Below are 20,023 nucleotides of genomic sequence, written 5' to 3' on the forward strand. Positions count from 1 at the left end.
TGTCTAGTATATGATATGAATTTTCCTTTAAAAAAAAAAAAGATTTTAGCCTGACCTGTGGTGGCGCAGTGGGATAAAGCGTCGACCTGGAACACTGAGGTCGCCGGTTCGAAACCTTGGGCTTGCCTGGTCAAGGCACATATGAGAGTTGATGCTTCCTGCTCCTCCCCCTTCTCTCTCTCTCTGTCTCTCTCTCTCACTCCTCTCTCTCTAAATAAATAAATAAATAAATAAAATATTTTTTAAAAATCTTATAAAAAAAAAAGATTTTGTTCATTTTAGAGAGGGGCAGAGAAGGGAGAGAGAGAGAAAGAGAAGTGGGAGAGGAACAGGAAACATCAACTTCCATATGTGCCTTGAGCAGGCAAGCCCAGGGTTTTGAAACGGTGACCTCAGTGTTCCAGGTCGATGCTTTATCCACTGAGCCACCCCAGGTCAGGGTGAATTTTCCCTTTTCCTCAGTTTTCTCCTTGGCCAGTTTTCAAAGCCCAGATAATTTATGTACTACACTTTCTAAATAGCTGTCTGAGGCTGTGCCACAAAGAAATATTTATTCTTATTCAATAATAAGATAACTTGTTCATGGAACAGGCTTTCCTTTTCTGAGCATTAGCAAGTGCTTTCTCACTTTGGTTAATCCAAGAGCCTGTATATAAGTTTTAAAATTAGAAATGTAGTATTCAGATTACATTAATTTCTATTCTTTTTTTTTTCTTTTTTTTTCTTTTTTTTTTTTTTCTTTTTTTTTTCTTTTCATTTTTCTGAAGCTGGAAACAGGGAGAGACAGTCTGACAGACTCCTGCATGCGCCCGACCGGGATCCACCCGGCACGCCCACCAGGGGCGATGCTCTGCCCACCAGGGGGCGATGCTCTGCCCATCCTGGGCGTCGCCATGTTGCGACCAGAGCCACTCTAGCGCCTGAGGCAGAGGCCACAGAGCCATCCCCAGCGCCCGGGCCATTTTTGCTCCAATGGAGCCTTGGCTGCGGGAGGGGAAGAGAGAGACAGAGAGGAAAGCGCGGCGGAGGGGTGGAGAAGCAAATGGGTGCTTCTCCTGTGTGCCCTGGCCGGGAATCGAACCCGGGTCCTCCGCATGCTAGGCCGACGCTCTACCACTGAGCCAACCGGCCAGGGCTTCTTTTTTTTTTTAATTTTGTATTTTTCTGAAGCTGGAAACGAGGAGAGACAGACAGACTCCCGCATGCGCCCGACTGGGATCCACCCGGCACGCCCACCAGGGGCGAGGCTCTGCCCACCAGGGGGCGATGCTCTCTGCCCCTCCAGGGCATCGCACCGCCACGACCAGAGCCACTCCAGCGCCCAGGGCAGAGGCCAAGGAGCCATCCCCAGCACCCGGGCCATCCCCGCTCCAATGGAGCCTTGGCTGCGGGAGGGGAAGAGAGAGACAGAGAGGAAGGAGGGGGGGTGGAGAAACAAATGGGCGCTTCTCCTATGTGTCCTGGCCGGGAATCGAACCCGGGTCCCCCACACGCCAGGCCGACACTCTACCGCCGAGCCAACCAGCCAGGGCCTAATTTCTATTCTTGCTGCGAGTTTGGGAATTGTCAAGACATGAAAGTGAAGGCCCAGGCCCGTTGCTCAGTGGTTAGAGCATTGGCCCAGCGTGTGGACATCACGGGTTTGATCTCTGGTCAGGGCACCAAGAAAAGTGACCATCTGCTTCTCTTCCTCTCCCTTTTCTAATCTCTCTCTCTCTCCCTCTCCCACTGCCAGCTTGATTGGTTTGAGCATTGGCCCTGGCCACTGAGGATAGCTCGGTTGATTCAAGCATTGGCCCCAGACGGCAGAAGAGGTATCATTCATTAGAGAGAACTAGAAAGTGCAAGGTGTTCAAAAGAGAGAGAAACATTAGTATATTCCAAAAGCTGTCTAGACTCTTTTCTAATAAAACTAATACCTATATTGGGAAAAATAAAAAACAATGATATTTCTGAGAACAAAATTTTTTAAATAATAAATAACTACATAATAATTGCTTACTTTACTCCAGGTACTGTCCTAAGCACTTTGTTACACATTTTAAATTAGCTTCCTCTGCCTGGCATCGCCCTTCTGCCCCCGACCTTCTGCGCCACTCGGTCTCCACAGACACTCGAGTGCTTCACTGGGCTTACTGTCAGCAGGCCTGCTTCTCTCTATAGGCAGTTAAGTCCCGGAAAGGGAACCTTGTCTCATTTGTCTTTGAGTTCCTGGTACTTGACATACAATGCAGGTGGTGGACAGAAGTTTGCTGGGAGAATTAATGAATAAATGGTCTCAGAAACAGAGTCCTCAGCCTGGGGCGAGCTGAGGAGAAGGCCAGACCGACTCCCTGATCACCCTGTCCCAGGCATCTGAGAAGGACTGACACAGCTCCTACAGCTGAGCACTCACCCTGCAGCAAACTCCCTCAAAGAGCAGAAGAACCTCTCTAGTGGGCTCAGAGGACTAAGAAGCCACAGCCAATTATACCAGAGGGCTCTGTAGAGGTTTAGCAAAAAGATACTTCCTACAATACATCCCAAGCCTCTAACTTCATGTTCATCTCTGTTAAGTCATTTTCTAAAATGAAATGTGTCTCAACTGCAACCTCTTCTTTCAGAGGTTAAAAAAACACAGATTTCAAAAAAAATGCGGGCGGAGCAGGGAGGGATGGAGGAAGGGAGGAAGGAAGGAACATTTCTCTTAGAAAAGGAAAATGGCCTGACCTGTGATGGCTCAGTGGGATAAAGTATCGACCTGGAACACTGAGGTCGCCAGTTTGAAACCCTGAGCTTGCCTGGTCAAGGCACATATGGGAGTTGATGCTTCCTGATCCTCCCCCCTTCTCTCTCTCTCTCTCTCTCTCCCACCTCTCTGAAAAAAATTAAAAAAAAAAAAAAGAAAGAAAAGGAAAATGTACATTTTCAGCTCTGCCAGAAAGCACTAGGCCAGAGGATCAGAGGCCGTCAGCTTGAATGAACTTAGCCCATCTTATCTGGAATTCCACACATCCAATTCCCCAACTTCCAAACAACTCCTACATACCCCACACAGCTGCCTGGAACCCTGCCCCATCTCCACGGCCACTGCAACAGAAATCATTTTGGAAAATGAAAAACAATCTAAGGACTGACCGGTGGTGGCACAATGAATAAAACATCCACCTGGGACGCTGAGGTCCCAGGTTTGAAACTCTGAGGTTGCTGCCCTGAGCGTGGGATCATTAACATGATCCCTTGGTCACTGGCTTGAACCCAAAGTTCACTAGCCTGAAATCCAAGGTTGCTGGCTTGAGCCCAAGATCACTGGCTTGAGCCCAAGGTCGCTGGCTTGAGCAAGGGGTCACTGGCTCTAATGGAGCCCTCAGGTCAGGCATGTATGAGAAGCAATCAATGAACAACTAAAAAGTGCTGCAATAGGCCCTGGCCGGTTGGCTCAGCAGTAGAGCGTCAGCCTGGCGTGCGGGGGACCCGGGTTCGATTCCTGGCCAGGGCACATAGGAGAAGCGCCCATTTGCTTCTCCACCCCCCCTCCTTCCTCTCTGTCTCTCTCTTCCCCTCCTGCAGCCAAGGCTCCATTGGAGCAAAGATGGCCGGGGCACTGGCGATGGCTCCTTGGCCTCTGCCCCAGGTGCTAGAGTGGCTCTGGTAGTGACAGAGCGAAGCCCCAGAGGGGCAGAGCATCGCCCCCTGGTGGGCGGAGCTTCGCCCCTGGTGGGCGTGCCGGGTGGATCCCGGTCCGGCGCATACGGAGTCTGTCTGACTGTCTCTCCCCGTTTCCAGCTTCAGAAAAATACAAAAAAAAAAAAAAAAAGTGCTGCAACTACAAGCTGATACTTCTCATCTCTCTCCCTTCCTGTCTGTCTCTCTCGTGAGCTTAAAAAAAAAAGTTCAGAGAAGCTTAGGGGAGGTGAGCCCACAGGACATATTCTGAACCAGAGCTGGTCTGATTAGAATAGCATTCCTGCTCCAGAACATGCTCTCTGCTTTCCCCAACATAGCTGGAATCGTACTCCCTAAAGAACGAGTTCTGGCCCTGGCCGGTTGGCTCAGTGGTGGAGCGTCGGCCTGGTGTGCAGAAGTCCCAGGTTAGATTCCCGGTCAGGGCACACAGGAGAAGCGCCCATCTGCTTCTCCACCCCTCCCCCTCTCCTTCCTCTCTGTCTCTCTCTTCCCCTCCAGCAGCTGGGCTCCATTGGAGCAAAAGATGGCCCGGGCGCTGGGGATGGCTCCTTGGCCTCTGCCCCAGGCGCTGGAGTGGCTCTGGTCACAGCGGAGCGTCGCCCCCTGGTGGGCGTGCCGGGTGAATCCCGGTTGGGCGCAGGCGGGAGTCTGTCTGACTGTCTCTCCCCGTTTCCAGCTTCAGAAAAATACCAAAAAAAAAAAAAAAAGAACGAGTTCTGGTGAGAGAGTGAGACGAGCAGAGGATGTAGACCTGGTTGGGGGAGGCGTATAGTAGCAGATGGGGGGGGAAATCAGCACAAGGGGTACATGAGAAGAGGGGCCTTCGTAAGTGGAAAAGGGACATAGAGGAGAGAAAAGAGAGTGTATATCAACAGCAAACTTCAGCTGTTTCAAAATTTAGTCTAAGTCAGTCATTCTCAACCCAAACAGCCTCTATTCCAGGATTGGCACTGCCAAGAATTACAACATTTTCTAAAATGGTGAAAAACACTGGTAAAGTTCAAAACAACCTTCCCCCATGGTAGCTGCAGGCCTGCAAGTCACTGCATTTTAAAGCTGTTTATATGTAAAACAGTTAAAGTCTAGGCTTATATAATCTAAACAGATAACTCACCCACATAAACATCAACAAACATTCTAAGTCAAAAATTACAAACACACCCTGGCCTGATAGCTCTGTTGGTTAGGGCATCACTCCAATATGCAGAGGTTGCCGGTCTGATCCCTGGTCAGGGCACATACAGAAACAGACTGATGTTTCCATCTCTCTCTCTCTCTCTCTCTCTCTCTCTCTCTCTCCCTTCTCTCTCTAAATCAATAAATTTAAAAAAAAAAAGACAAATGCTTCTTTTTGTGAAACCATTCTGCACCTGACCTGTGGTGGCACAGTGGACAGAGTGCCAATCTGGAATGCTGAGGGCACTGGTTCAGAACTCCAGGCTTGCACCTGGTCAGCGCACGTGTGAAAAGCAACTACTACACGTTGATGTTTCCCGTTCCTCTCCCCTTTGGCTCTTTCTCTTCTCTCCAAACTCTATAAATAAAATCTAAAAAAAGAAATAAAGAAAAAAGAAACTATTCTGCATACTGCATGACATCAGCATCTCTGGGCTGCTCATTAAACACTGGTCACACTCCTCAATTACAACCAAAAAGTTCTTGCAGAGATATTATGATCTTCATGATCTGTAAGATCTTACTCCAAGAAATAAGAAAGAAAAAACATTTTCTTCATCTCCTTCATCCCTAACCACCGAGAACCAGACCTTCATCTAGTGAGCTTATACTACATATAATTAACCCTCTATGGCTCTTGTGGGCTATCTTGGGACCCTAGTCAACATTTATAACACTATTTATACTAGACTACACACTACAAATTTCAAACTTAAAATAAAATTTTAGAGCATAACACTTCTATAAGTCAGAGACTTAAATACACTGACCTCTCATCATCAATGTACATATGACGCATGCACTATAAAGACTGAATATACATACATGTAAAATAACCACTGCTGTAGGCAAGTAAAACAAATATTTTATAATATATCAAGTCCTTATTTTTCTGTCAAGAAGGTAAAAACAACATACCCTTTACCTAAATTAATAATACATTTGCCTGACCGGTGGTGGCCCAGTGGATAGAGCATCAACCTGGGACACTGAGATCCCAGGCTCAAAACCCCAAGGTTGCCAGCTTGAGTGGAGGCTCATCCAGCTTGAGTGCAGACTTGCAGCTTGAGTGCATGGTCGCTGGATTGAGCCCAGGGTCGCCAGCTAGAGCCCAAAGGTCACTGACTTGAGCAAGGGGTCACTGGCTCAGCTGGAGGCCCCTTCCCCAGGTCAAGGCACATATGAGAAGAAATTAATGAACAACTGAAGTGCCGCAACTACGAGCTGATGTTTCTCATCTCTCTCCCTTCCTGTCTTTCTCTCTCTCTAAAAAAAGCATCATAATAACAATAATACACTAACGTGTATTACTGGCAATCCCTGGGTTATGAATGAGATAGGTTATGTAGGTTTGAAAATGTTGAAGTATTTAAAAATAATATGTAGAGAAAGATAAAAATAAATACTGTGTTAAGACAAACATCTAAGTTGCATTTTATAGGTAAATGTACCTGTTCCAACTTATATACACATTCAACTTATTAACAAACCTACAGAACCTGCACCATTCATAACCTGGGGCCTGCCTGTATTTTTGCACTTTTAGTTTTCCCCTTTAATACAGATATTGAGTCTACAGCTTATAAATACTGGAAAGTGCTCTTAGTATCTACAGTCTGCACCAGTAGCAAGTTCCTTGTTGCCTCATCACACAGACATCCTTAATGATACTGGGTAAATTCAATTTCCTTGCTCTTCAGATCTCTCCCCCACACCCCTCAGGTCTAAGGTTCCCTGAGTTCCTGCCACGCACTCCCACTGCACACAGCCCCTGCACCCACTTCACCCACTAAAGCATCCGCAAATTCGCTGGTTTTTGAAGCAAAGGACACAATGCCTGCCATTGTGGACAAGGCACTACAGTGCATGTAGAGAACTGAGCTGTGATGAAAAGAATTCTTTTTCCTCCAGTGATTAATGCTGTACTCACAGATTATTTTATTTTAAAATTTTATTTATTGATTTTAGGAAGAGGAGAGAGAGGGGGAGAGAGAGAGAGAGAGAGAGAGAGAGGCCAAGGGAGGAGCAGGAAGCATCAACCATAGTAGTTGCTTCTCGTGTATGTGCCCTGACCGGGCAAGCCCAGGGCTGTGAACCTGCGACCTCAGCATTCCAGGTCGACGCTTTATCCACTGCGCCACCGCAGGTCAGGCAGATTATAGTACTATGATTCTTAGACTCTCTATATAAGTAAATCCTCTAAGGACCCAACCTAGTATATACATTTCAACTATTTCACCTATGCTGAGGTCAAAGTTCCCTTCCTGTAGTGTGCCTTGAGGTGAAAAACACGATAAAAAGGAACAGCCCTTGTCTCCTTCTCTCTAAAGCACTGATACAAAGAGCATTCATCTCTACCTCTCTCTATTAAAATGTTAGGAAATGTCATTGCTAAGTAGCTAAAGAATTAGCCATTTGGATAAGTTAGGCACAAGTTTGAAGATGCTGAAAAGCATTATCTCCAGAAACTAACGGTAACCTCCCGAGCAATTTTAATAACTAAAGGTAAACAGTAATAGTCAGTGTGATTAAGTATTTTTTTTCAGGACCAGACACTTTTATACAATTATTTCTCATCTTCAAAACAACACTGGGGGCCCTGGCCGGTTGGCTCAGCGGCAGAGCGTTGGCCTGGCGTGCGGGGGACCCAGGTTCGATTCCCGGCCAGGGCACATAGAAGCACCCATTTGCTTCTCCACCCCCCCCCCCCTCCTTCCTCTCTGTCTCTCTCTTCCCCTCCTACAGCCAAGGCTCCATTGGAGCAAAGATGGCCCGGGCGCTGGGGATGGCTCCTTGGCCTCTGCCCCAGGCGCTAGAGTGGCTCTGGTCACAACAGAGCGACGCCCCGGAGGGGCAGAGCATCGCCCCCTGGTGGGCAGAGCGTCGCCCCTGGTGGGCGTGCCGGGTGGATCCCGGTCGGGCGCATGCGGGAGTCTGTCTGTCTCTCCCCATTTCCAGCTTCAAAAAAATACAAAAAAAAACAACACTGGGTATTATTATCCCCCATTTTACAGATGAGGAAGTTTCAAGAAGCTAAGAGACTTGTTGAACACTCAACTTACAAGTGGCAGTCATATGCACAGCCACCTTTTAGAACCCAAAGTCCTTGTTCTTTCTGCTACATCAACGTGCCTCTCAATCAATTTTCAAAGCAGACAATTTCATTCTTTGTGAACCATACATTAAACTATTTATGTCAGCTACATATGACAGTACTGATTTTTGTTGTTCTTGTTTTTTGACAGAGACAGAGATGGAGAGAAGGACAAACAGACAGGAAGGGAGAGAGATGAGAAGCATCAATTCTTTGTTGATGCACCTTAGTTGTTCATTGATTACTTTCTCATATGTGCCTTGACCAGGGGGATCCAGCAGAGTGAGTGACCCCTTGCTTAAGCCAGTGACCTTGGGCTCAAGCCAGCAACCATGGGGTTATGTCTATGATCCCACACTCAAGCCAGCGACCGACCCTGTGCTCAATCTGGTGAGCCCGCACTCAAGCCGGGTAAGCCCATGCTCAAGCAGTTGACCTCATAGTTTTGAACCTGCGTCCTCTGCATCCCAGTCTGACGCTCTATCCACTGCACTACCACCTGGTCAGGCACCAATACTGTTTTGAAATTAGTATTGCTTTATTGCTTTTATTTTTATTTATTTATTTAAGTAAGAGAAGGGGAGATAGTGAGAAAGACTCCCTCATGTATCCTGACCAGGATCCACCTGGCAACCCCAACTGCTGCTGCTGCTCAAGTACTGAGCTACTTTTAGCGCCTGAGGCTAATGCATTCAGACCAACTGAGCTATCCTCAGCAACCAGGGCCCATGTTCAAACCAATCGAGCTACTGGCCGCAGGAGAGGAAAAGAGAGAAGGGGAAGAGTGAGTGGTTGCAGGAGAGAAGCAGATGATCGCTTCTCCTGTGTGCCCTGACCAGGAGTCTAATCCCAGACATCCATACACCAGGCTGACACTCAATCCACTGAGCCACCACCAGGATTGCTTTATTGCTTCTAAATGCTAGTTTTAAGACACAAGACAATTATTTTATCCTTGGAAAACTGTAATGATTGTAATACAAAAGCTATGAAATTCAAACTTTAGTTTATTTAGTAAATAAAAATGGGGCCCTGGCCGGTTGGCTCAGTGGTAGAGCATCGGCCTAGCGTGCGGAGGACCCGGGTTCAATTCCCGGCCAGGGCACACAGGAGAAGCGCCCATTTGCTTCTCCACCCCTCCGCCGCGCGCCTTCCTCTCTGTCTCTCTCTTCCCCTCCCGCAGCCAAGGTTCCAATGGAGCAAAGATGGCCCGGGCGCTGGGGATGGCTCTGTGGCCTCTGCCTCAGGCGCTAGAGTGGCTCTGGTCGCAACATGGCGACGCCCAGGATGGGCAGAGCATCGCCCCCTGGTGGGCCGAGCGTTGCCCCATGGTGGGCGTGCCGGGTGGATCCCAGTCGGGCGCATGCGGGAGTCTGTCTGACTGTCTCTCCCTGTTTCCAGCTTCAGAAAAATGCAAAAAATAAAAAAAATAAATAAATAAAAAAAAAATAAAAATAAAAATGGGGCATAATTTTACAGAACAGAATGAAACTATTTAATCCTGAGTAGACTGAAGACCAAACAAAAACCCAAATGCCTGAAGAACAGCCCATCCTTTCTCTGAATGTACATGACTGTCATTCTGACAAGGAGTTAAGCATCACATCTATTCCAAGTAAGAAATTTTATGGACTAATAGTTATAAATTACCCTAATTGTTTTCACTGAACTTGCCTAATTTGAGCATTTCTCCCATAAAAAGATCTTATGCTTTCAAGGTTCTGACATTTGCTTGTGACTAAAATTTACAAATAGAGTGAAATTTAAAAATTAAACAAAGGCAAAAATAAAGTAGCCATCTGGTTTACCACAACAAAGTAAAAGAATTTCAAACACTCCCATCAGCCTGACCAGGCGCTGGCGCAGTGGATAGAGTGTCGAACTGGGATGCAGAGGACCCAGTTTCCGGGCTCATCTGGTTTGAGCATAGCTCACCAGCTTGGACCCAAGGTCGCTGGCTTGAGCAAGGGGTTACTTGGTCTGCTGAAGGCCCTCAGTCAGGACACATATGAGAAAGCAATTAATTAACAACTAAGGTGTCGCAACGAAAAACTAATGATTGATGCTTCTCATCTCTCTCCGTTCCTGTCTGTCTGTCCCTATCTATCCCTCTCTCTGATTCTCTGTCTCTGTAAAAAAAAAAACACACACACACACACACACACAAACAATAAACAAAAAACCCACTCCCACCAGAGTGGCTAAAACAAAAAAGATGAAAAATACCAAGTACTAGCAAGGACACAGAACAACCAGAACTCCCAATACACTGGAAGTGGAAGTGTAAACTGGTATAGCCACTTTGGAAAACCGGTAATATCTATTAAAATGTAATATATGTATATCTTGCAACCCAGAAATTCCAGTCTTATTCTATACCCAACAGATAAGCATACATTTGTTCACAAAGGACACATACGAGAATGTTCCTAGCAACACTATTCATCACAGCCCTAAACTGGGAAACTATCCAAACGTCCATCAACAGAAAAATGTATAAATAAATACTATACTATATACAACAGTTAAAATGGAGGATCTACAACTTGAAGCAACCATAAGGATTAATCTCACAAAAATAATGTTGAGCTAAAAAAGCAAGAAATAAGTGTACTATACATACTATATGATTCCATTTCTATAAAATATAAAAAGACAAAATTAATCTGTACTGCTAGAAATCAGGACAGTAGTTAACCTGTGGTGGAGGTAATGATGGACGGAGACACAGGGACTTCTTGGGTACTGGTGACAAGGATACGCTCAGTCTGAAATAGTCAATAGCTGAGAACCATTATAGCTGCAGACTTGAAAAAAAGCACAGCTCTGGAATCAAGAGTGCCTGCATTCGACTCCCACCTCCATCACTTATTAGTAATGACTTGGGGTTATTTAACCCCTCTGTGCCTCATTTCTTTATCTATAAAGTGGGCAGCCTAATACCTACCTCATCGGGTTAGTCTGAGGAGTAAATTGTCCTGAGACTTGCAAAGTGCTTATCTGCACAGTTGTGTCTATTATTATTAGATATTTGCTAAGGAAGTATGAGCAGCGGTGGCGCAGTGAATAAAGCGCCAATCTACAATGCTGAGGTGCCAGGTTCAAGACCCCTGTGGTGGCTGACTTGAGCATGGATTCATCTGGCTTGAGCACAGGATCATCAACCTGATCCCATGGTTGCTGGCTTGAGCCCAAAGACTGATGATGACTTGAAGCCCAAGGTCACCAGCACCACTGGCCCCCAGACAAGGCACATATGAGAAGCAATTAATGAATAACTGCCTGACCAGGCGGTGGCACAGTGGATCAAGCGTCGGACTGGGATGCGGAGGACCCAGGTTTGAGATCCTGAGGTCGCCAGCTTGAGTGCGGGCTCGTCTGGTTTGAGTAAAAGCTCGCCAGCTTGGACCCAAGGTCGCTGGCTCGAGCAAGGGGTTACTCAGTCTGCTGAAGGCCTGCGGTCAAGGCACATATGAGATATCAATCAATGAACAACTAAGGTGTCGCAATGTGCAACGAAAAACTAATGATTGATGCTTCTCATCTCTCTCTGTTCCTGTCTGTCTGTCCCTGTCTATCCCTCTCCCTGACTCTCTCTCTGTCTCTGTAAAAAAAAATAATAACTAAAGGAATGCAACTATGAGTTGATGCTTCTCATCTCTCTCCCTTCCTCACTCTCTCTCTCTCTCTCAAAAGTAAAATAAAATAAAATAAAACAGCTATGGAAATAAAAGCACTTTACTCTGAAGCAAGACAAAAAAATGATGATGAGAAACAAGACTATTACTAGAAAATGCACAAAATAATTATTTGGGAAATGAAAGTGACAAGAAAGGGCATGACCTGGAAGTTGAGACTGGTCGTACAAACCTTCACCTAAACAGACAAGACCCTGGGCAAGCTGTCAGCTCATCTGACCCTGCAGCTCACCGCTGCCCACCAGGGGCTGGCCCCAATAATCTCTTCAGGATGAGTACTACCAAGTGGAGGCAGCGACAGGGAACTAAGAGGCTGAGCGCACAGTCAGTTTCTCTTACTCTCCAAAAGGACTGTGAGATTTTCTATGCCTCTGAATTTCACCTAATACATCTGTTTTTAAAATATCTAATATTGCCTGACCTGTGGTGGCGCAGTGGATAAAGTGTCAACCTGGAGCCCTGGCTGGTTGGCTCAGCGGTGGAGCGTCGGCCTGGCGTGCGGGGGACCCAGGTTCTATTCCCGGCCAGGGCACATAGGAGAAGCGTCCATTTGCTTCTCCACCCCCCTCCTTCCTCTCTGTCTCTCTCTTCCCCTCCCGCAGCCGAGGCTCCATTGGAGCAAGGATGGCCTGGGCGCTGGGGATGGCTCCTTGGCCTCTGCCTCAGGCACTAGAGTGGCTCTGGTCGCGGCAGAGCGAAGCCCCGGAGGGCAGAGCATCGCCCCCTGGTGGACAGAGCGTAGCCCCTGGTGGGCGTGCCGGGTGGATCCCGGTCGGGTGCATGCGGGAGTCTGTCTGACTGTCTCTCCCCGTTTCCAGCTTATTTTAAAAAAATAAATTAATTAATTAAAAAAAATAAAGTGTCAACCTGGAAATGCCAAGGTCGCCGGTTCGAAACCCTGGGCTTGCCTGGTCAAGGCACATATGGGAGTTGATGCTTCCAGCTCCTCCCCACCTTCTCTGTCTCTCTCTCCTCTCTCTCCCTCTCTGTTTCTCTCTCTCCCTTTCTCTCTCCTCTCTAAAATTAATAAATAAAATTTTTTAAAAATTAGAAAAAAAATAAAATATCTAATATCTCTCATATTATCAGCTATGTCTCTGTCCCTCAAGGTCATAATTCCTGCAGCTATTTGGAGTAAATAATTAAGACTTCTAATGGATTTCTGAAATAGCCATTTGGGTGGCTTGCTGTCATCCATACTGTGGTAGTGTCTATAACTTCTCTGGCCATGTTATAATAGCTTTTTTTTTCTTAAGTGAGAAGTAACGAGGCAGAGAGACAGACTCCCACATGTGCCCCGACTCGGATCCACCTGGCAAGCCCCCTACAGGGCAATGCTCTGTCCATGTGGAGCAGTTGCTCCGTTGCTCAGCAACCAAGCTATTTTAGTGCCTGAGGCAAAACCATGGAGCCATCCTCAGCTTTCAGGGCCAACTTGCTCCAACAGAACCATGGCTGCAGGAGAAGACCGAGATAGAAGAAAGGAGGGGAGGAGTGGAGAAACAGAAGGTTGCTTCTCCTGTGTGCCCTGCATGGGAATTAAAGCCAGGAAATCTACATGCCAGGCCAACGCTCTCCCACTGAGCCAACCGGCCAGGGCCATAATAGCTACTCTTTATTAAGCCCTACTTACATACCAGGTACTACAATAAATTCTTTACCCCTCCCTAATCCTCAAGAAAATCTGCTAGATATGTAGTATTCTTCCTTATTCTCTTTTATAAGTAAGTACACTAAGACTTAGAAAGGCTGCCCTACTCATTAAGTGGCAGAGTTGGAAGGCGAATCTGCCTTGTTTGCTTCCAGAGTCTATGCTCTTTCCATGAACCGTAGTCCCCTGACTTATTTATTTCACAATCAATCATATTTCCTCTTACTTACATAATGAAAGGTCATGAGCTAAGGTAAAAAATCTTTGGGTTTTTTTGTTTGTTTGTTTGTTTGTTTGTTTTGAGAGGCAGGGAAAGAGAGACAGGAACATCAAGCTGCTCCTCTATGTGCCCTGACCGGGGAATCGAACTGGCAGCTTCCGTGCTCTGGGATGATGCTCCAACCAACTGAGCTATCCGGCCAGGGCTTAATTTTTATTGCTTATTAAAGAAACAGAGAGAGGAAGAGGGGAAGGGGGAAGGGAAGCATTTCTTGTTCCACTCAGTTGTGCATTTTTTGGTTGCTTCCTGTATGTGCCCTGACCAGGAATTGAACCCGCAACCTTATTTTTTCCGGACGATGCTCTTAACTGACTGAGCTAACCAGCTAGGGCCAGTCTGGCTATATTTTTTTAATGACCACTTTTGTTTCTAAGTAAAGGTCTCCTCCTGGGTCTATTTAAATGAATACTGTGCATTAAGGCTACTTGTCCAAACCACAGTTTAGAGCCCTCAGAAGACATTTACCTTTCTTCCCTGCCGAATCCCCGGTGCCCAGATCAGTGCCTTGTCTAGAGAAGGCACTTCACAAAATATCCTGAATACCACTTCCCTCAAATCGTGTTTACCAAAACACTTGAATAAGGAAGATGCATTCCCATAAGACACTTTAATATCTGAAACTCCATCACTAGAATTAAACATAATATAAAAGTGAGTGGGATAGTTTTCCTGCCATAAAGACACTTTCCTCCAAGTCAAGCGGCACTGTCATCAGCAGCAACAAGTAATCATTAAACACCTACAAATATTTATTTCGCACAGTAACTCAGCACGCTTTGCTCCTCTCTTTCTCACCGGGTCTGGCAAGCCACAGAAGCTACAGCGCCCCTCCCGGCAGGCCGGCATCTGGAGGGGTAGTGGCGTCCACACAGGGGCACATGTCACACATGATTATAGTTCTCCCAAGTCAAACAAAGACAAAGACCCCAGAAGTTTGACCATTCCCTCAACCAGGCACATGTCCTAGCACCTCGTCCTGGAGCCCAGAAACTACGGCCTCGGATCCCTTCCTCTCGTCCTCCTTAATCAACCACCCAACACTGTGGAAATCAGAATTTCTCCCAATGTCTGTTATCTAGTCATTCCTACTTCATCCAAAAGAGACAGTTTGTTCACGAAGATTCACTGAATGTGTCAGCATATACTATCAAAATTTGTTCTTTAAAAACCCTACACTGCCTGACCAGGCGGTGGCGCAGTGGATAGAGCGTCGGACTGGGATGCGGAAGACCCAAGTTCGAGGCCCTGAGGTCGCCAGCTTGAGGGCAGGCTCATCTGTTTGGAGCAAAAGCTCACCAGCTTGGACACAGGGTCTCTGGCTCGAGCAAGGGGTTGCTCGGTCGGCTGGGGGCCCGTGGTCAAGGCACATATGAGAAAGCAATCAATGAACAACTAAGGTGTTGCAACAAAAAACTGATAATTGATGCTTCTCATCTCTCTCGCCGTTCCTGTCTGTCTGTCCCTATCTGTTCCTCTCTCTCTCTCTCTCCGTCTCTGTAAAAAAAAATAAAAATAAATAAATAAAAATAAAAAACCCTACCCTCAGCCTGATCAGGCAGTGGCGCAGTGGATAGATCGTCCGACTGGGATGTGGAAGACCCAGGTTCGATACCTCGAGGTTGCCAGCTTGAGCGCGGGCTCATGTGGTTTGCGCAAGGCTCACCAGCTTAAGCCCAAGGTCACTGGCTTGAGCAAGGGGTCACTCACTCTGCTGTAGCCGCCTACCCACCCCACCCAACCCGCCCCCCCCCCCCCCCCCCCCCCCCCGTCAAGGCACATATGAGAAAGCAATCAATGAACAACTAAGGTGCCACAACAAAGAATTAATGCGCCCTGGCCGGTTGGCTCAGCGGTAGAGCGTCGGCCTAGTGTGCGGAGGACCCGGGTTCGATTCCCGGCCAGGGCACACAGGAGAAGCGCCCATTTGCTTCTCCACCTCCCCCTCCTTCCTCTCTGTCTCTCTCTTCCCCTCCCGCAGCCAAGGCTCCATTGGAGCAAAGATGGCCCGGGTGCTGGGGATGGCTCTGTGGCCTCTGCCTCAGGCGCTAGAGTGGCTCTGGTCGCAACATGGCGACACCCAGGATGGGCAGAGCATCGCCCCCTGGTGGGCAGAGCATCGCCCCATGGTGGGCGTGCCGGGTGGATCCCGGTTGGGCGCATGCGGGAGTCTGTCTGACTGTCTCTCCCTGTTTCCAGCTTCAGAAAAATTAAAAAAAAAAAAGAATTAATGCTTCTCATCTCTCCGCCTTCCTATCTGTCTGTCCCTATCTGTCCCTCTCTCTATCTCTGTCACACACACACAAAAAAAAAACACACACACACACACACAAAAAAAAAAAACCCTACCCTCGGAGCGATGTGAAGTACACAGACAATGCGTGTACTCCAGGAGAAGATACAGCAGCCCAGAAGCTGGGTTCTCTTCCACCACACCTTACCTTCCACTGCAACTTGGGCAAGTCAGCTAACATCTCTAGGCTTTCGTTTCCTCAGCCAGAAAATGAGGGTGGAACCAGTCGGGGGTTGGTTATTCACCTCGGTCCAGGATGCCGTGCAGGGCTCAGGGTTCATATTCTCCCCCAACTGGGAACTTAGATTAAAAATAATCTGTTCACATATGTGGATTTTTTCTGAAGAACTCTATGGCTTCTATCAAATTATCACACAAGTAGTGGCCCAAAATTTAACCATAGTTCATGTTTTATTGAGCACTTACTATATCAGGGTTCGGGAACCTATGGCTCGCGAGCCAGATGTGGCTCTTTTGATGGCTGCATCTGGCTTGTAGATAAATCTTTAATAAAAATAATAATAACATTAAAAATATAAAACATTCTCATGTATTACAATCCATTCATTTTCTACCGCTCATGTTCATGGTTGCGGGTGGCTGGAGCCAATCACAGCTGTCCTCTGGGACAACACCAAATTTTTATTGGATAATGCGTAACATACACGGGTCGTTGTATGGCTCTCACGAAATTACATTTTAAAATATGTGGCGTTCTTGGCTCCCTCAGCCAAAAAGGTTCCCGACCCCTGTACTATATGCAAGGCACTGTGCTAAGTCCTCACATATATTAACTCATAGAACCGTCACAATAACCCTTAAGTTAGATACTGTTATACTCATTTTACAGCTAAATAAAGTAAAATGCCTAAGCTCTTAAACACAATGTTAGGTAAGATCATCCCTAAACCCTAAAATTCTCTGATTCTATGTTCATTCAAATTAATAGTTTTCCTTTAAATTTTCTGTCCTGTTTCACAATCATTAGTTCTACCTTTTTTTATTTTTAAGTGAGAGAAGGGGAAATAGAGATACACACTCTCGAATGTGCGCCGACATTCACCCAGCAACCCCAAATCTGGGGCCGATGCTCGAATCAACCAAGCTATCCTCAGAGCCTGAGGCCAAAGCTAGGACCAGCCCAGCTATGCTCAGCACCCAGGACGACTTGAACCAATCTAGCCAATGGCTGCAAGATGGGGAAGAGAGAGAGAAGGGGAAGAGAGAGGGGAAGAGAAGCAGATGGTCTCTTCTCCTGTGTGCCCTGACCCAGGAGCCAACACTCTATCTACTGAGCCAACCAGCTAGGGCCTCATTAGTCCTTTTATTTAAGACTTTACACAGAACAACTAAACTCATGGAAAACCCAGATGAATCCTACCGGAAAAGAATATATGAGTGAGCTGATCCTAGTCAAGGATCCAAAGGCCCTTTCAAGCTCCAGCAGCCAATCTGCTTTCGCTCTTATAACATGGTGATTAACCAAAAGATGTACCTGAATCTATTACTAATTGAAGTCTCAACAGTAAATAAGAGTGCCAACCAGAAGAGGGCACGCAGTGGCAGCAACAGTGTCTCCCATACCACTCACCAGCACAATGAAAAGACCAAAGATAGATTAGTGCGAGGCGGGGGTCCATGCTGACTGGCTTCTCCCCTCCGCCCAACTCCTGAAAACCACTGACCACAGCGGAGCCAAGGCCTGAATCACTCTCCACTTGGGATACAAAGCTGGCTAAAGATATTAGAGCGCCACAACCCCCCTCCCCCCCCCCCCCCGGGCTTGGAATAAGGAATGAAAATTAAGTGAAAGACTAGCTTTTTGCGGACACCAGTTCTGACAACCTGCAATGGTGACACAGGGGTCAGCAGTCACCCAATGACACCAGCAAACTGTTTTTGCCCAAATTACCGAGGGGCACACACCTGCTCAATAAATGGCTGCAAAGCACAAGCGGACATTGTTAGTTCTTTTCACAGGCTGTCAAAAAAACCCACAAAAACCTCCACCTCTTAAAGGGAAGGTTGTTGAAACTTTATGCCCAACTCTCTTGACCTTTCTCCATTTAGTCGGTGTAATGAGAAGAGAAGCAAAGGAGGGAGAAAGGATATCAAAGGAAACGGCCTGGGTGCAGGGATATCTTTTTCAAGGGTGATGCAACAGGGTCAGCCAGACGACGGACAGGAGCTGGGAGCTTCTGGGAAGGGGAAAAGCCGCGGGGGTTGGAGGTCTGGGCGGAAAACGGGCTCTGAAGGACCGGGGGCAAGGGTTTCTCAGAAGGGGCCGGCGGGTCAAGGGTCCAGTCCGGGGCAGGCCGAGCAGGGAGAGGGGGCCGCGGCGCGCTCGGTGGGCGGGTAGCGAGGCGGGCAGAGGGCCGGGCGGCGGCCCCGGCCCCAAGGCGGGGGCGGAAACCTCGCGGGGGCCCCGGGGTGGGGGACGGTCACAAGGCGCGGGGGACACGCAAGGGAGGTCGGGGTGACCTGCTCGGCGGTGTGGGAACTAGGCGAGGGGCGGGCGGCCGGGAGGTCGGAGGCTCGGGGGCACCGAGGGCCGTCGGGTCCGGGAGGAACCCGGGGACACCGGCAGCCGAGGGCCCGGGGCGACGACAGAGCAGAGCAGTGACAACGGCCAGGGGCCGGCGGACGGGCCCGAGGCGAGGCGGGGGCCGCCTCAGAGCCCCGGCCAGGGCTGCGCGGAGAGAGGCAGGGCCCGCAGCGCGGCGCCCGGAGGGGGTCGGAGGGTCGGAGGCGGTCAGGAAGGGCCCGGGGACCGCGGCGGGCCCGCGCCGGCGCTCTCACCGGGACAGGTGCTTCAGGATCTGCTTCTTAATGATCCCAGCCATGCCGGAGCCGCGGCCCGCGCGGAAAGCAAGTGGGCAGCTGTGGCCTCCTCAGCCGTGAAGCGGCCGCCCTCACCTCGCCGCCGCCACCGCCGCCGCGCGGCGACCGGATGCTGCCGCCATGGCGCTCGGAGCCCCGCCGCGATCTCACCCACCCGCGCCCGCCGCGGCCGTCAGCCCAGAGCGGCGCAGAGCGAGCGCACCGCCCGCGGGACTCGCGGCGGCAGAGGCGCGCGTGGTCAGAGGCGGGGCGCGCGGCGGCGCGCTGGGGGCGCGCGGGGAGATGGGCGGGGCGGGGGCGGGGCGTACGGCGGTGGGGGCGGGGCCTCACAGCCGAGGGTCGTAAGATAGGCTTCGCCACTGAACCGCGAACGCTTCACCCTCCGGAAGTCTCCTTGAAGCGCCCGGGGTCGAGGGGGGTGGGGTTAGGTTTGGGGAGCTGTTAGGGTTGGGGGGTAGGGGGCAAGGCGGCGTGTTTGTAATTTTTTCCAGGAATTCGCTAGAGAATTGCGCAGCGACTGGTCCACTGGTCATTCACTTCCTTCACACATTCACTCGTTATTTGTTAGACACCAACCGCCTGTACCCCAGGAATCAGGGTAGGGAGTGGAGAGGGTAGTCTTGGGGACCTCCCAGGTCCGTGGAACCGCAGCGCTCTGCTGCTCTGTGCTACATACAGAACCCAGAGGGACGCCTCGTCATCTTTGGGCCCCTCGTAGCCTCTGTCCGGGTAACCAGTGTTTACTCAACATAGGTGCACCCCTCCTAAATGTGTGTGGGGTGGGGGGTCAGAAGAAAATGGAGACAGTAGTTGTTGAAATTACCAAGGACATTAAAGAACAAGTTCTTTGTTTTGTAAATAAGGAAACTGAAGGCCACCTGGGGAATTGTTGAAAAGAGCTTGCCCAAGGTCACAACTACTTGGTGAGGCTCAGGACCAGAACCCGAGTTCTTCTCTCAGTCCAGTGCGGGTTTCACCATACACTTAAAGAATAACCCACGTGCCAGAGACATCTGTAGCCCCAGTGGAAAAGGCGGGAAGGCGGCACTTTTCTAGACTTAAACCTTCTGAAAGGCAGATACCACCGGGCGAACAGAAAACGAAGCTAGTGTGTTCCAAAAATAAAATTGATTTTAAAAGCGCCTAGTTACTAGATACAAGCGGCTGAGACCAGCAAAAGGGTGTCAGCCCTGAACTGCGGGAGTAAGCATTAGATGTAGGGGTTGTTGCAAGTATTTGCTGGCATGGGGTCGCTTGCATCAGGACAGTCAAATTAGCATATTGGGGGCTGTAGCCTGATCACTGATTTGGTGATGAGCTGGAGGAG

The 20,023-nt window shown here is 48.7% G+C and overlaps 1 protein-coding gene and 1 non-coding gene across 2 annotated transcripts in view; both read right to left on the reverse strand.

Moving 5' to 3' along the window:
* BLTP3A (bridge-like lipid transfer protein family member 3A) overlaps positions 1 to 18,932 on the reverse strand; it is a 65,244-nt gene extending 46,312 nt beyond the window's left edge. The window contains exon 1 of the mRNA XM_066359602.1: positions 18,655 to 18,932. Within this exon, the coding sequence (XP_066215699.1) occupies positions 18,655 to 18,698 (44 nt within the window). The 5' untranslated portion in view covers positions 18,699 to 18,932. The remainder of the gene's footprint in view (positions 1 to 18,654) is intronic.
* On the reverse strand, positions 1,061 to 1,136 carry TRNAA-AGC (transfer RNA alanine (anticodon AGC)). The gene has a single exon. It is a non-coding gene; the product is annotated as a tRNA-Ala (tRNA).
* Positions 18,933 to 20,023: the final 1,091 nt, after the last annotated feature.

The sequence above is a fragment of the Saccopteryx leptura genome, chromosome 1 (genome assembly GCF_036850995.1).
Source record: "Saccopteryx leptura isolate mSacLep1 chromosome 1, mSacLep1_pri_phased_curated, whole genome shotgun sequence".
Taxonomy (NCBI): Eukaryota; Metazoa; Chordata; class Mammalia; order Chiroptera; family Emballonuridae; genus Saccopteryx; species Saccopteryx leptura.